At 39.4% G+C, this 15,199-nt stretch overlaps 1 protein-coding gene across 1 annotated transcript; it reads left to right on the top strand.

Moving 5' to 3' along the window:
- The first annotated feature begins 263 nt into the window (after positions 1-263).
- On the top strand, positions 264-13,710 carry LOC121960450 (palmitoyltransferase ZDHHC20-B-like). The gene is made up of 13 exons (XM_042510136.1): positions 264-389; positions 2,867-2,893; positions 3,262-3,356; positions 3,452-3,572; positions 3,685-3,754; positions 3,893-3,925; positions 5,337-5,457; positions 6,289-6,421; positions 8,044-8,170; positions 8,435-8,524; positions 8,659-8,771; positions 8,871-8,918; positions 9,833-13,710. Exons 1-12 carry the CDS (start codon positions 272-274, stop codon positions 8,912-8,914), a joined length of 1,092 nt encoding a protein of 363 aa, XP_042366070.1. The 5' UTR covers positions 264-271; the 3' UTR covers positions 8,915-8,918; positions 9,833-13,710.
- Positions 13,711-15,199: the final 1,489 nt, after the last annotated feature.

Raw genomic sequence — 15,199 nt, 5'->3', positions numbered from 1 at the left:
AGTTTTAAACTTCCTAAATGCAGTTTGGACGTGTGTATAAAGATGTCGTGTATGATAGGCTACGTATGTATGTAATATGTATGTTATATATACATATATAAAGAATGACATCGTTATACATGCATGTCCAAACTGCGTTCATAAAGTTGAAAACTACAAAACTACACTTCAAATCTGACTTAAATTCCCAAAATATTTTCAGACCTCCAGTGTCATTTTGCTGTGTGACGTCACACATCGACACTCCCTTTTCCCCAGTAGAGGGAGAAAGATGGCGCCCACACACGTACTGAGATGCTGTCAACGGGGTTTAGCATGGATACCTGTGATTTTTATCGCCCTGGTCGTCTGCTGGTCGTATTACGCGTACGTGTTGGAGCTTTGTATATGTAAGTAGTCGTCCTGCCGCCGTCCGTAGCCCCTGTGGAGCCTTTAAAACGGCCGGTGTTTTCACTGAGCTGTCCACACAAACATACAGCTGCTGCTGCTGCTGCTGGCCAGCAGGAAGTAAATGGACTGCAGTTTAACAATGGTGTTGGCAAGCCTGTCCAAATCTAGATACAGCTAATTATGTGTTCGCTGCCATCGCTTTACGTGACATTATTTAAATGGGAAACGTGTTTTGGAGAGGTAAAAACTTTAACCGTGATGTTAATATCGCTGCCCGTCTCGTCTCTGCTGTTTTTTGTCGAGCTCAATGGAGTCTGGATGGAGAATTAAAACGCCAACTAAACGGTATTTGGCTGGCTGACCAGATGCATACTTCCCCAGACTACCGGTAATTAGTTGACACGGGTCACATGTTGATTTCATTTGAGTTTTTGTATCAAGATAAAACGTTGGGGCATTGTTTCTAAAACGAGAAACAAAATTAATTAAACTGTGAATGATGTAACTTGTGTAATTCAGTTCCTAAACTTCTTGGATGTCACAGAAACCCACACAAGATTTGGCGTTAATTTGGTGCACTTTCGTATAAATGTGGTTTGTGACTCCTTAACAGAAGGCAGTATCTTTGTTTGATCCCCACCCTGCGGATTATTTGGCCGGGGTGTGCTCATGACATACAAGCAGCGATTTTTCTTTCCCAATTAGTTTCAATTAAAGGATTTTAGGTGCCTGAAAAGGTGAACATAAGCAGTGTTTTTCAAGGGGAATAACACTGACAAAAAAAAAGTTAAAAGTGAAAGTTAGTTTTACTTCAGCAGATGTGTCCATTTTTAATTTTTGCTTTCCCATTTTTCTGTCTTTTTTCCTCGAACAATGGCCCGTAATCCAAGACTGAAACTTCATCTTTGACCTTGTAAACAGTAGTTGAGGAAGTAATCTGCTCACGAGGTAGACCAGAAGTCATTAATGAGGTCAAATTAATGGATATTAAAAACAATTTTCCGAAAGCTTCAAAACAGCTACTGAAGGCGGCTTGAAGTGAAAAATTTTTGTCAACTAGAGAAATGGGTTTTCAACAGAACTTTGTATCTGCTTTGTTTTATTTTTATTCATTTAAGCATTCCATGACTTTTAAACAGAACTGCAAAAACAGTTATTTTTAATGACAATTAATTATTTGTAATTTCCTCAATTAATCAATGTTGTTTAATTTTGGTCCTTAAAACACCACAAATTTGTAAAAAAAAAAAAAAAAAAAAAAAAAGAAAAAAAAATTAAAAAGCCAATCAGTGTTTCTTAAAAAGAAAAGAAAAAAAGAAAAGAAAATATTCACATTTAAGAAGCTAGAAGCAGAGATTTTTGGCTTTTTTTTTTCTTAAAAATTACTTAGTCCAACTAATCAGTTATCCAAGGTACCCACAGTTATGGGGAACCTGGAGAAGTCATTCAAATTTGGACATTTCATTTTCCAGGTCTGATAAAGTCATGGAATTACTGAAGTCCTTGAAACTTTTAAAAAAGTTATAGAACGTTGTTGTGTGTAATGAAATTAACCGTCACAGTAATCTTCTGCCGATGACCTTCCACTTAATGTAACATAACGGCAAATTATTTATTATTTTTTTATTTTGTAGGGCCATGAATCCCAAAGTTTCCATACCTTACCTTACCTTAAAATTATAACCTGCCATGTCTTTAAGATAGAGCAGTGTTTGTTTTACACATTTGGAAAGGTCGTGGAAAATGTATTACTGGTCTTCAAAAAGTCATGGAAAAGTTATGAAATTTCTCCATGAAAATGTCAGGGAACACTGATTATTAGATTAGTTGGTGAGTAATTTAACAGTCGAGTTAACTCATCAATTGTTCACTTAATTGTTACCTTCCTACTCGTAAATTTATCTTGAGGCCCAACAGGGGCTACACCCAACCACTGGACTAGATATATTTACTTTATGGTAATGTTCTGGCAAAAGTGAAATTGCTCTACATACAATTGCTCAACATAGTGCAAAAGAAATAATTATACAAGGACATTTACATGCAGTTTGAATAAAGAGAAGAAAAACCAAGCCAAAACATGACTAAGACGGATATAATTTTTAAAAAAAAAAGTTACAGTGCAGTGTAAGACATGAATAAATATTTCATTTGATTAAAGGCAGCGGCAGAGAGAAAAGCCCTAATCCTTGATTTGCAGGAAGTGAGAGTTGCAGTGGACCTGCAGCTGTCAGGAGGTTTGTTCCACATATGTGGTGCATCAAAACTAAACACTGCTTCCACATGTTCAGTCTTGATCCTTTGATCCTAGGGACATGAAACCTGTCCCAGAAGGCCTGAGAGGTCTGGATGGCGTTCGTAAAGCTTTCTGTCAGATGTATAATCACTAATTTGAATGTTAGTGTATAACTATCCCTTTTTCGGTGACTGTTTCATCTTTATCTAACGTATTTGTTTTCTGTTTTTTCTCTTACAGTCACCATCCCCAGTATAGGAGAGAAGGGTAAGAGTTTGGGTTAATCACCTTCATTTTTGTATGATAAATTGTTAATGGAAATTTGCAAAACTGAGTTGGTTCGGTCTGTATTGGGATAATCTGGTCCGGTGAATTATGCTCTGTACACTTATCTTAAAGAAAAAAAAAGCTGGCACAGAAAACGTGCTCTCTCTCAAAGTGCTGATGTCGATGCTGAGCTCCTCATTCAGCATCCCTCTCTCATTAATTTAATATGTAGATGTACAGTGTCTCCACATAGACGAAGTGATAGCAGCAGTTCCTTATATCAACCTATTAATGCTCTTGTTCCAGTAAGTGCACAAATCCGACTGTATGCTGCAGGTCCTGACGTTTTGCCTTATGTCTCCCTCCAGTTGTCTACCTGATCTTCTTCCACCTCTCTTTCATCATGTTTGTATGGTCTTACTGGAAGACCATCTTCACTCAGCCTGCCAACCCCTCCAAAGAGGTACAATGACTCCAAAACAAGCCCACTCTGTCTGCATGTCTGTAATCCCCTGTTGACATATAAAATCTGCTTTTTTTTTTTTTTTTTTACTTTAGTTCTGCCTTCCCAAGGCTGAGAAGGAGCGTTATGAGAAGGAAGAGAGGCCAGAGTCCCAGCAAGAGATCCTATGGAGAGCCGCCACCAGTGTGCCTCTGTACACCCGCACAGGAGCCGGAGGTACGCCTGTGTGTGTGTGTGTTTCTAAATGTGAATGTGTGAGTATATTGTGTTTGCACGTCTGTGTTTGAGCTGTTAAATAACAAGAATCTGTTATGTCGACACGATGCAGCAATCCGTTACTGTGACCGCTGTCAAGTTATCAAACCAGACCGGTGTCATCACTGCTCCGCGTGCGATATGTAAGAAAACAGCGTTCATTGACCACAAACTATGATTCATCCTTTCACTTGTCTCTCACCCTTTAATGTCGATTTTTTTTCTTGTGTTTATTTCATCTTTCCTCTCCTTTATCTGTTCTCTTGTTGTGTTTGTGGCAGGTGTGTGCTGAAAATGGATCACCATTGTCCCTGGTATGTAAGACCTGATAAACAGAGATATGCTGTACATATGACATCTCACATTTTATTCATATTTTTACCCGCCTCTGTTGGGATAGTTAGCACATCATGCCAAGTATATTAGCAGCTGGCTTATCAAGCTGTTAAATGTCACTCGTTTTAGTTGCAGGGGCTGAAAAATGAAGCCAGTGCAGAAGTGCTGAAAACTGCATTTCCTGAAACGGCCACGTGAGGCTGGCTCCAAAGGCGAACCAGTTAGGGCTGCAACTACCGATTATTTTTATTGTCAATTAATCTGTCATTTATTTTCTCCATTAATAGTTATTTGGTCTAGAAAATGTCAGTATGGCAGTGTTCCCCAAAAGGCCACAATGCTCAAATGCCTTGTTTTGGCAACAACCCAAAAATATCTAGTTTACTGTCATCGAGGACTAAAGGAACCAGAAAAAAAAATCACATTTAGGAGGCTGGAATCAGATTTTTTTTTCCTGTATTATTTCCTTAAAAAATGCTGCAACCAATTAATTGATCATCAAATGAAATAGTGATAAATGTAATAGTTAACAACTAATTTTTGTTAATGTTGCAGCTCCAGAGACTCCCATGTTAAAATGCCCAACTTTCAGCTGTAAAAAAAAAAAAAAAAATGTTTACAGCCTGGTAGAAAATAAAGAATTGGTCTCTAGCTGATTTACCCCCTCATGACAACTGCACGGGGGTCAGTCACTTTGGGTTCTGGGATATCGTTATGAGCATTTTTTCACATTATTTTTACATACATTTTAAAGACTAATCATGTATCAGTTACTTGATTATGAAAATAATCGGCAGATTAGTTAATGATAAATATAATCATTAGTTGCAGTCCTATTCAAAATGTGGGTCTACAAATGAATGGGTGGCATCACTGTGGCTACGTCTAGCACAGTCTATCTGCATTTTAAGTGGTTTTCAGTTGCTCCATGCAAGTTTATGAGCACGAGACGACAGATCTGATTGCCAGTCTTTTTTCACGCTGCAGATCTTAACACAGTCAACCAAGAGCAAACTGCTTTCTGAACTGATGCTCACTGAGATATCTTCATTTGCTCTTTCTTGCTTTGTAGCATTTAATGTTACAAATACCAAGGTTGTTTTAAATGAAGTTTGTTGGAATATTGGCTCATCTCGCAGCATGACATGTTGCCAAAACTGTTAAAATTTGACATAATTATCCACTTGGATCTTGTTCTCAAGCCTTGATTAACCAACTTAAAAAAAAAAAAAAAAAGAAACAGAGTTTTCCACTCTGGCTTGGACTAAAGAGAGCAAACTACTGAGTAAAAGCAGCACAAAGCCTCCACCTTTTTGAAAGTTCAGGCTGATATGATCTCTGAGAGGAAGTGATGTCAAACCTGACCTCTGCGTGTTTGTGTGTCTCCAGGGTGAACAACTGCGTCGGATTCTCCAACTACAAGTTTTTCATCCTCTTCCTGGCTTACTCGCTGGTGTACTGTTTGTTCATTGCAGCCACCGTTCTGCAATATTTCATAAAGTTCTGGACAGTGAGTAACAGCGTGCTCCGAATGTGAATGTGTGTGATGCTGCAGAGGATGCAGATTCGGCTGCATGTCAGAGCCTGGATGAGCATCCTCTTGAGTTGTGCATGGTGCTGAGCTGTACCACTCCTCTGTTTTCTCTGTCCTCTCTCACCCTTCGCCCTCCGACCCCCTCTCTGTATCCCCCTTCTGTTATCCCCGGTTCTTGCACACTGGGTCATTGTTCTCTGATCTCTCTCTTTTCTGTCTCCCTCTCCACTATCAGAACCATCAGTCACCCCACACTCATGCGGGCGCAAACACCTCCTTTCTTTTTTTTTTTTTTGTTTTTGCAGCCATTCCACTTCAGTTTCCCCTCTTTTTTTCCTCTTTCATCCCTTTGTTCTCCATTCTTGGCACACTTCGCACATTCACCCACTCTCTTTCTTTCATTTTTCTCCCCCTCTCACCTCATTTGACCTTCACTTGTATTTGCCCGCTGATTTCCAAGCGCTTCCTCCCCTCCCACCTGTTCTCTCCTGGTGTTGCTAACCAGTCTTGTTTCTGTTTGTACTAAAGCTTTGCCGGAGGAAATCGGCAGAGAACTGCCCAAAGGTAACCCAGCTATCCTCCAAAGCCTTTAGTGTTGCAGTGCATCACCATCGTTGCCATGGTTTTTGTCGTGATGTGCGTGAAGTGACGTGGTTCACATGACAGCCTTCATATTTCTCTTTATTGCTCTTTTTCTTTCTTCCATTCTCTCTCTGTCTTCTGTCTTTCTTTCCGTAGATATCCCAAATGTGAATTTTCTTTTACTGATTCCTCTCTCGCTCTCCTTTTGTCCCGTCTCTTCCCCAGAATGAGCTGCCAGACACTCACGCCAAATTCCATGTCTTGTTTCTCTTTTTTGTGGCGGCCATGTTCTGCATCAGTATTCTCTCCCTCTTCAGCTACCACCTGTGGCTTGTAGGGAAGAACAGGTCCACTATAGGTAACAAGCACACACATTCAACAGCTGTTATTTAACCAGTTCAAAAACACAAGTATTGCACTTTATTTTGAAGCAGTTTTCAGCAGTGTTATAATAGTACATTTGTAAACAGTCCCTCCAGAATCTTGTGGTCTGTTCTTGAAGTTTTTACGGCCTAAAATTGCTGATGTCACAGCTACTTTTAGTTTTTTTAAAATGGGATGCGTATTACAATGTATTTAGTTGTTGGGGATTTTTGGCAATTAAGTTGCGAGTGCAAGTGAAAGGTGAGCAAACTGCAAAAACTGCTTTTTTTTTGTATAATTCAATCAACTTGTTCCAGTGAGAATAAAACTGCACAGTCCTGACTTTGATGGAAAACCGGGGATTGGCCCTTCTGGGTTGTGAGAGATTTACTGCCCAAAGCAAAGGAATTCAAGTATCTCAGGGTCTTCAAAAAACAGTGGTATAAAAGATCGTGTCCAGGCACTCAGGACGGTTTGAAAACCATGACAGGTCTTTAATTCATAGGGCTAGAAACACTTGAAATACACCAACAGTTATCAGTTTGTACCTTCTTCAGGGTGAAGTGACACACTGAGATAAAGAGAGGTCACCCCAGAGGTGTCTTGGGGTTTTGTTCATGAGTAAGAGGGAAATGGCTTGTGAGATGGACTGGCAGTTTAGCGCAGTGTCTGTAGTGATGTTGCATTAGACTGTCGTGGTGAAGAGGAGCTGAACCAAAAGGCAACCCTCACCTATGGTCATGAGCTTTGGGTAGTGACGGAAAGAATGAGATCATGGATACAAGCGGCCGAAATGAGTTTCCTCTTCAGGGTGGCTGGGTGTAGCCTTAGAGATTGGGTCAGGAGCTCAGAGTTGAGCCTCTGCTCGGTCAAAAGGGGCCTGTTGAGGTGGTTTGGGCATCTGATCAGGATGCCTCCTGGGCACATTCAGCTGATAGGAGGCCCTGGGGTAAACTCAGGGCACACTGGAGGAATTATACATCTCATCTGGTCAGGGAAAGCCTCGGGCTCCCCCAGGAGGAGCTGTAAAGTGTTGCTGGAAAGACTGACATATGGAAAACTTTGCTCAGCCTGCCATCCCTGCGACTCGGCCCAGGATATGTGGAAGAAAGATGAATGTATGTTTTGAATTTGTGATTCATACTGCATTAACGTCACCAACCATGAATATTTAGTCTAACTTACCTTGATTTTTTTTCAGCCTGTGCAACTCATCTGGATGCAACAGCATCGGTCGTGGGGATTTTTCTTACATGTTGTCAGCCATTCTCCAGGTGTTTTGTGCAATAAAAAAGTGTTTTTGTTCCACCACAGTGTTACGCAGCGTGCCATCATTAGCGAAAGTCACATGGAAAATATGATTGGTTAAATCTAAATTTGCATGAATCCTTGCAATTGTGACGTCACAACATCCTGGAGGGGCTGTGTAATGAAAAAGAAAATTCATTTCCAGATTAGAAAATGGCAACCACTTCACACACACACACAGACACACACCCGTAGGTTCTTGTCTTTAGTCTTTTGCTTCCCCCGCTCATCAAATGGAATTTCCCGTGTTTAATAACCTCAGTCTTTTCTGTCCATGCTTCCCCTGTCCGCGTTTCTCCGTCTCTGCAGAGGCGTTCAGAGCACCGGTCTTTAGGACAGGCTCTGATAAGAACGGCTTCTCTCTGGGTTTCCGGAAGAACATCGCTCAGGTCTTTGGAGACCAGAAGAAGTACTGGCTGCTGCCCGTCTTCACCAGGTAATGGAGACAAATGCAGAAATTACCACAGATGATTTATTGTTGGGCTTCTGCTAGATGGATTACTGAGATTCAAGCAAAGTATTCATTCTGTGAGTGTTTTTAAATGAATCTGACACAGATGTTTTCATGCTTAAAAAAGGGGGTTAAAAACAATGAGTCTCCTTTTAAATATCAGATTACCTTTGTTGCTGCATCAGTGTGTTACCTGCAGGCTGACTGCACCTGATAATGAGTTTCTCCTATCTGTTTTCTTCACGACAGTCAGGGAGATGGTCTGACGTTCCCCACACGGCTGGTCAACGTTGATGTAGAGCAGGCCACGGTGACCCTGCAGCCTGAGCCCAATAAAAGGTGATCAATCACGGTGTTGTAAAAGATATATCATTTGACAAGAGGCTCTAAAAAGGATTTATGTGTTTGAAGTGGTTGTGAATGCACAGCTCATTTTCCTTTTTTTTTTTTTAATTTGATGGGCATGTTTCCAGTGCTGCTGATGTTCCTGTGAGCCCCGTCAGCGAGTCACAGGATCACCTCCTGAGCAATGACCAGCATGCCAACAACATCGGAGACCATCAGGCTAATAACACCCTTAAATCAGGTGAGTTCTACCAAGGCCGATAATATTTCACCAACAGAAGCAATATTAACATCCGTCTGGTATCTGTCACTGTAACACATTTTCTGTTTGGCTTCACAGCTGAAAGTGAAACTATTACAATCTCCATGGAGAGCGAGTCCTAACCAGGTAAATACGAGTTCAGTCAGTCTGAGAGTTTGGGTACAGCTCTGACTTTTTTTGTGTGCAATCACTGTCTCTTTGTTGAAGGCAAGTTGAGGGTAGTACTATGATAATACTTTATACTTGCACTAACCTGTTGGCAAAAAACAATAGACTGCTTCCATTCCCATGAATTCCCTTATGTGTTTTGTTATAGGTACAAGGTATAGGTATTCAATTTTTGGTTACCTTCCATAAACAATATCACAAGCCAACATGAAAATGAAAGCCACCTGAGATTCACTCTTATTAGCAATATTTGTGTGTTTTTTTTGGGGGGGGAGGGGTTGTGGTTGTGTCTTGATTTTTTTTAGCCTCCTCTTAGATGCGTACTGCTTACTGTCAAGCACGTTTTTATGAAGTCCCGACCTCACCTACACGCTGTGCTAAAGAAGTCCCAAACATAACAAAACAAGACAAAAACACAGGCAGAGGGCAGAGTCTCTGCAGATCAACACACCAACACACTTATAATGGGTCATAATTGACGTTTGAGAGGGATCGCTTTTGAGAAATACTGCACAGAATACCTTTTAAATACATCCAAAATTGTTACTAACAAAAATGCTACGATTTGGATGAAATTAAAAGCACATTTTTCAACCCAAATTTGTTATTAGTTACTTTTCTCTCCTAAACTTTAATCCAAACAAAAAGCCAAACTATCCAAGGTTACTTTTCTTTGCCTGCTGCAAATGCTGATGGATGGAACAAACATCAGTCATTAGAACAACCAATCAGATCCACAGAACAAAAAAGGAGCCCCGCCGTCTCACTCAGCTGCCTTTTTTTTTTTTAACTGTCGCACAATTATGTAAATATAGAGTGTAATCAACAGTAATGTACCTAATCACATTTGTTTCTTCCCTTCTTTGCCGCAGGAGAAACTCCTCAGTCATCTAATACGATGCCTTAAGCAACTCAACAGTTAAGTTTGTCACCATGGCAACAGTCTCCCAGCGCAACCCCATCCCTACAGACCCATTCAGAGTAACTATGGAAATGCATTTATTTTTGCCTATCACAGCACAGTAATGCATTTATGGCATTGGCATTTTGGCATGCAGTGTCATAAGCAAATCTCACACCTGCGCCCACAAGACATGTGATACAAGCCCTCACACACACACACACACACACACACACACAACCACATTAACACTCAGCATTCATCAACATTCAGCTGTATACATATTTGTTTGTGTTGTTTTGTTTTTTAACAAGTGGAGCATTTCTTGCTGGTGAAAAAAAAATTCAAGAATCCTGGAAGAAATATGACCTACTTTTAGTGTTCAAATGAGAAAACATTTGGTGCCAAAAGCTTCCAGTGTGCACTTGGACTCATTTTATAAGCTGCAGTGAAGAGTGGGGGACAAGCTGGAGCAGTGTGTTTTGAGCATTTTTTATTTTTTAGAAAGGCAGTACATCCTGAGGAGATGGATCAGTTTACCTGTGTGACAGCTTTTTTTTTTTTTGTCTTTAATTTTTAACTCGCAATCTTGGAGCGTATCTGTGGTCCGCAACTTCTTGAGATGGATGTTTCCCACCGAAAAACCTGGACTATCTTACAGAGGACTCTTCTGCGTGGTTTAGCGGACTGCAACCAGTGCACAACAGGGAAGACTGTAGCAGGGTTTTGGATTGCATTTTGGATATCAGAGCACAAGGTGGCACATTTGCACTTTGTAGATTATCAATGTCCATCAAACAACGTGCTGCTTTTTTTTTTTTTTTTTGGTAATCATACCCCAGAAAGCATCCCAGGTTTAACGGATGTTGAATGATCATGTGATTTATGGCGTATTGTTTGTGTGTGAATGTGTGTAACAGTTGAAGTGGCAGTCTTTTCTTTTTTTTTTTTAAAGAACTAACAACTAAAAGAATCAGCTTGATGTGTTTTTTGTGGCCAACACATGTTAAAAAATGCTGCTTTTAAATGGACGGTTTGATCTGGGAGATGCATTTCAAACAGTGCAATGTACAGCGTCCGTCACTACGAGTTCTTTTAGAGTCATATGTCGATCCGTGATTCTTAGCCTGCGATGTCAGCCTGTTTTTCTACAGCTTAGTGCTTCAGCCTTTGCTCAGACACCAACACTCATTGCCAAAAAAGGGCTGACCTGTCAGGAGCTCTGACCTCTGAAGTGTTTACAACATCCTAGCTTTATCTAAACCTCACTGGCTCAATGTCATCATGACCAAATTCTATTTAACAGTCGTTGTGGCGCAATATTTTCTATAAGGTTGTGTGTCCCTCCTGCCTGTAGCAGGTCATGATGTCCTTGCAATACCAGTGCTGGCCGGCAGGAGGCGACACAGCTCCTGTTATCTGCCCTCATTCAGACAGAGATTTTTCTGAACTTTATCAACACATGGCTCAGGGCTCAATTCACTTTCAGTCTAATTTGCAGGTGCAGCTTTCTTCAGAATTAAATCTTATCACAACATGCAATTAATATGCATTACTTTCCTATAATAACCAGATTTTATTTGAAACGAAAGTGAATTGAACCCATAATGTGAAATCGAGGTGTCGACTACAGCTTCTAGTCACTTTGTGTACTCTGTCTGTACGTGGGATTCAGCTCAGTGTCGTGACCTTGAACTGTTAAAGGAGCCTCAGCTTGTGTAACAGTGAACTGTCTTGTGTCAGTGTTCAACATCTGGGATGTGACAGTGGCTCAGAGGGGCGAACAAAATCTGTATCTCAATTAGATTTCATGACGCGTGCACACATGTGGGTACGTTAAGGAATGGACAATTTCGGCAGCATAACCAAATAACAGCTGTTCAGGATTGGGTTCTGTTTTTTGAGGGATTTTGTTACCTATATGCAACTTTCCGATTGGAGGGAGACCCAGCAAATGATGTCTGTCATCGCTCACGTCTGTGTCTGATCACATCCCTGACTGTCGCTGGAAGAGCCTCCTACTAACTAGATCCCACCCGACTGTAGTGATGTAAAAGTTTACAGCTGTTTCTGTCGTGTGGAGTGAGCTAGTGGTGTCGTACGGTGTGTTTGTCGGTAATCATTGTGCTGAATGTGCTACAGACCGGACAGTGGGGGGATCTGAACGAATGATGGAGCGTTAAAAGCCTGTTTTCTGGACTTTATGTTTACGTTTTGTCCTTCCAATCATGTTTGATCTTTTGAGCCCAAGTGTATTTATAAGAACTCTTTACAAACAGGTGATTGGGGGACATTTGTTCATGTATGGATTATGCTCATGCTGGCTAAGTATCAGAATCACACTGTGGTTTGATCTCAATTTAACAGATTGAATTACTGTCAGAGATCATGATCTAAGCCAATGTTATGTTCAGATCATGTGATCTTTTTTAACCTCACACTTAAACATTTAATTAAAAAAAAAAAGACAAAAATATTTCTGTATCACCTTTGTGGAGCCTGGCTCGTTCACCCTCGTTACCTGTGGCCACTGATTCTGAAACATTGGACCTGTCGTCTTGTTGTTTTACAAATTGCCTATATTCTCTCTCTGGGCTGTTTGGCCTTGAGACTAAAGTGCGCGTGTGTATTTTGTAATGCTTAATTGAGTGTTCTTTTGTAATATCGTCGTCTTGGGAGAAATGCTTCTGTGCAGCCATGAGATTTTTACATGTCTGTGTACATACATAACGTCTCACTAATGCTCAAAAGCATGGCGCCTAACTTGTGTAAAAATGTGTTTTACCATGATAACGGGGATTATGGTGTTAAATCAGACATTGGGGTTTTTTCAATTATTTCAAGGTGCGTCGTATTTTAAAGGAAGACTTCACCCTTCAAATGATACTTTGTATATCACTTACTCACCCCGTGTTATGTTGAGCTCATGAAGAAAACGTTTTTGTTTTTTTTTTCTACATGTTTCCACAGTGGACAAAGAATCCAAAAACAGAAAATTATTGATGGATTGGAGTAAAAGGGGCTTACGTTAAACCACAGCAAAAATATATCAATACATCCAATTACAAACTCATGCAGTAAAATCCAAATCTCATTTATTCGGTCGTCTGCTCAGTACTTTTCATGCATTTTTGCTAAAACCATTCAGCCAAGGCACGCTACTTGTCTGTAAGTGAGACTGTCTATTAGGGAGTGTTTTGGATAGTTACGTTTTAGCACAAATGCGTGTTTTTTAAAAGTGCTGAGCATACAACTAGATACATAAGATTTAGATAATCCTGCATGAGTTGTATGAGAGTTGGTAAAAGGATGTTAAGGTTTTGCTGTTTTTAAATATGGCCCTTTTTTACTTAAATTCATTAAAAAAAAGTTCACCACTTTTGGATTCTTATGCGAGAAAAGTTTTCCTTACAAATTCCATATAGAAAACGTGCTAAATAATTGATATACAAATGGTCATTTAGGGGGTGAAGTATTCATTTAATTAGCTTTACTCTGGTCTGTCTCAACCTTATAAATGAAGCCATAAAAACTGCTGTGAAAACGGAGGAAGGAATTTGAAAATTTCAGTCTAATTTCAGCTAATTTTTTTAAAGACTATAAACATCTTGCATCTGTACTCACTTTGCAGATGTAGCCTCATCATAACTTGCTTATTGCGACATTTTGGTTTCTTTTTGTTACAATGTCCTATTTTACAATGTGTGTATATATATATATTGATAATGTAAGAAAAAGACTACATATATATTTTTCTTGTCTGATTAATTTTACTGTTCCTATTTTGTGAATGAAGTACATGCCTCTACACAATTAACGTGAAAATAACAATAAATGTTTTTTTAAACCTCCCCATCTAAATTTGCTCTCAAAAGTTTTTGAAGTCATTTAAAATATACACTTTAAAGAGTTTTTAACCGATTTAGCATTGCTTTTCTAGAACGCTCACGTTGGATAATTTTTTTAAATCATGGAAACCTACCAGCGGAGATTTCTTGTTTTTTGTCATTTCCACAATATGTTCTTATTTTTCTTATTCTTATTTTTTTAGTACCCACTGATAGTTACTGTAATTGCAGTTACTGTGTATCCCTCTGCTATAAGTATAATTATTTAAGTACAACTTGAGTATTCTAATATCATACCATTTTCCACTTTCTACGTTTTTGTGCACAAAAACCCAATGAAAGTATACATGTGCAACTGAAACAATCAGTCGATTCACTGGCAAATTTATTGGAAGCTGTTTTATGATCATTTTTCATGCAAAAAACATTTCATGATTCCAGCTTCTCATATACAATATACTCTGTGTATGAGGACCTGCTGCTTTTCCTTTTAATTAGTTTAATTATTTTGATTTATTAAAGTTAGTTAAACCTTTTTGCATGCATACTTTCACAAATCAAGCTTTTTAACAGTAGGCCAACATAAATTTGACTCCTGCAGAAGTTAATCCTTAAGCCTTTTTTGGTGGGATCTCTCCAATAATGTGCCACAGTCGTTGCACATGGCAACACACCTGCCTTTACATAGTGATTAGGGGATGTTACCTGTGCTAATAGGTGACCTATGATGAAGTGGGATTCAACATTGAGCACACCTGGGTGAGAACAAATTTGGATGGTTAAGAGCGTTTGGTACATCCAGAAAATCAAGAGAAAATTGATAAAATGTTGCTGCATGAGGCCCATTTTCCTTGTGAAAAATTGAAGCCTACATTACCCACAATGCAACTTGACCACCAACGGTTCTATCAACGAGCTGGATCAAAGAGATGATGAGCTACAGAGGTTTGGTAAGTACTTCTTTCTTTTTTTATGACCAAAATATTTTTGTGTTGTTTTTATGTTTACAGAACAAAGTAATTGATAGAAAATAGCACAAAAATGAACATATTCATCAACAGTAATATGAAGCCAAAAAGAAACAAAACAACCAAAACAAACAATAATGAGCAGATCACATTAGTCAACAAAAACATAGAAAAAGGATAGATAATATGTAAAATATATGTGAAATAAAGTACAAAAATCTTACACTGTAAATCTACACTGTACTGAAAATCATCTACTATTTTTAAATGCCAACACTGAACTGCAGGGGCCGCACGCCTACATCACCAGATTACAATGACCCAGTCTACTCCAAAAGGAATCAATTATAGCCCTGTGATAAGATCAATATATTTCCCCCATTTAATGTGGTACAGGTCCAGCTGATTTACCATCCAGCAAACACTTCTTTCAACCCGTTTTTCAGTTTTAACCTTCTTCAGCCCAAACTGATACATGAATCAGTTTATCAGACTTTGTGCAGCTCTCTCTGTAGCCACAAG

The sequence above is a fragment of the Plectropomus leopardus genome, chromosome 21 (assembly GCF_008729295.1).
Source record: "Plectropomus leopardus isolate mb chromosome 21, YSFRI_Pleo_2.0, whole genome shotgun sequence".
In the NCBI taxonomy this organism is placed as follows: domain Eukaryota; kingdom Metazoa; phylum Chordata; class Actinopteri; order Perciformes; family Serranidae; genus Plectropomus; species Plectropomus leopardus.
Note: the sequence above shows the minus strand (reverse complement) of the source record. Positions and strands in the feature narration are given on the sequence as shown.

Coding starts and splice junctions, on each gene's coding strand:
- LOC121960450 (XM_042510136.1), top strand. CDS start 272: ATGGCGCCCACACACGTACTGAGATGCTGTCAACGGGGTTTAGCATGG. Junction 3,755..3,892: donor CACTGCTCCGCGTGCGATAT/GTAAGAAAACAG, acceptor TGTTTGTGGCAG/GTGTGTGCTGAAAATGGATC. Junction 8,525..8,658: donor CAGCCTGAGCCCAATAAAAG/GTGATCAATCAC, acceptor GCATGTTTCCAG/TGCTGCTGATGTTCCTGTGA.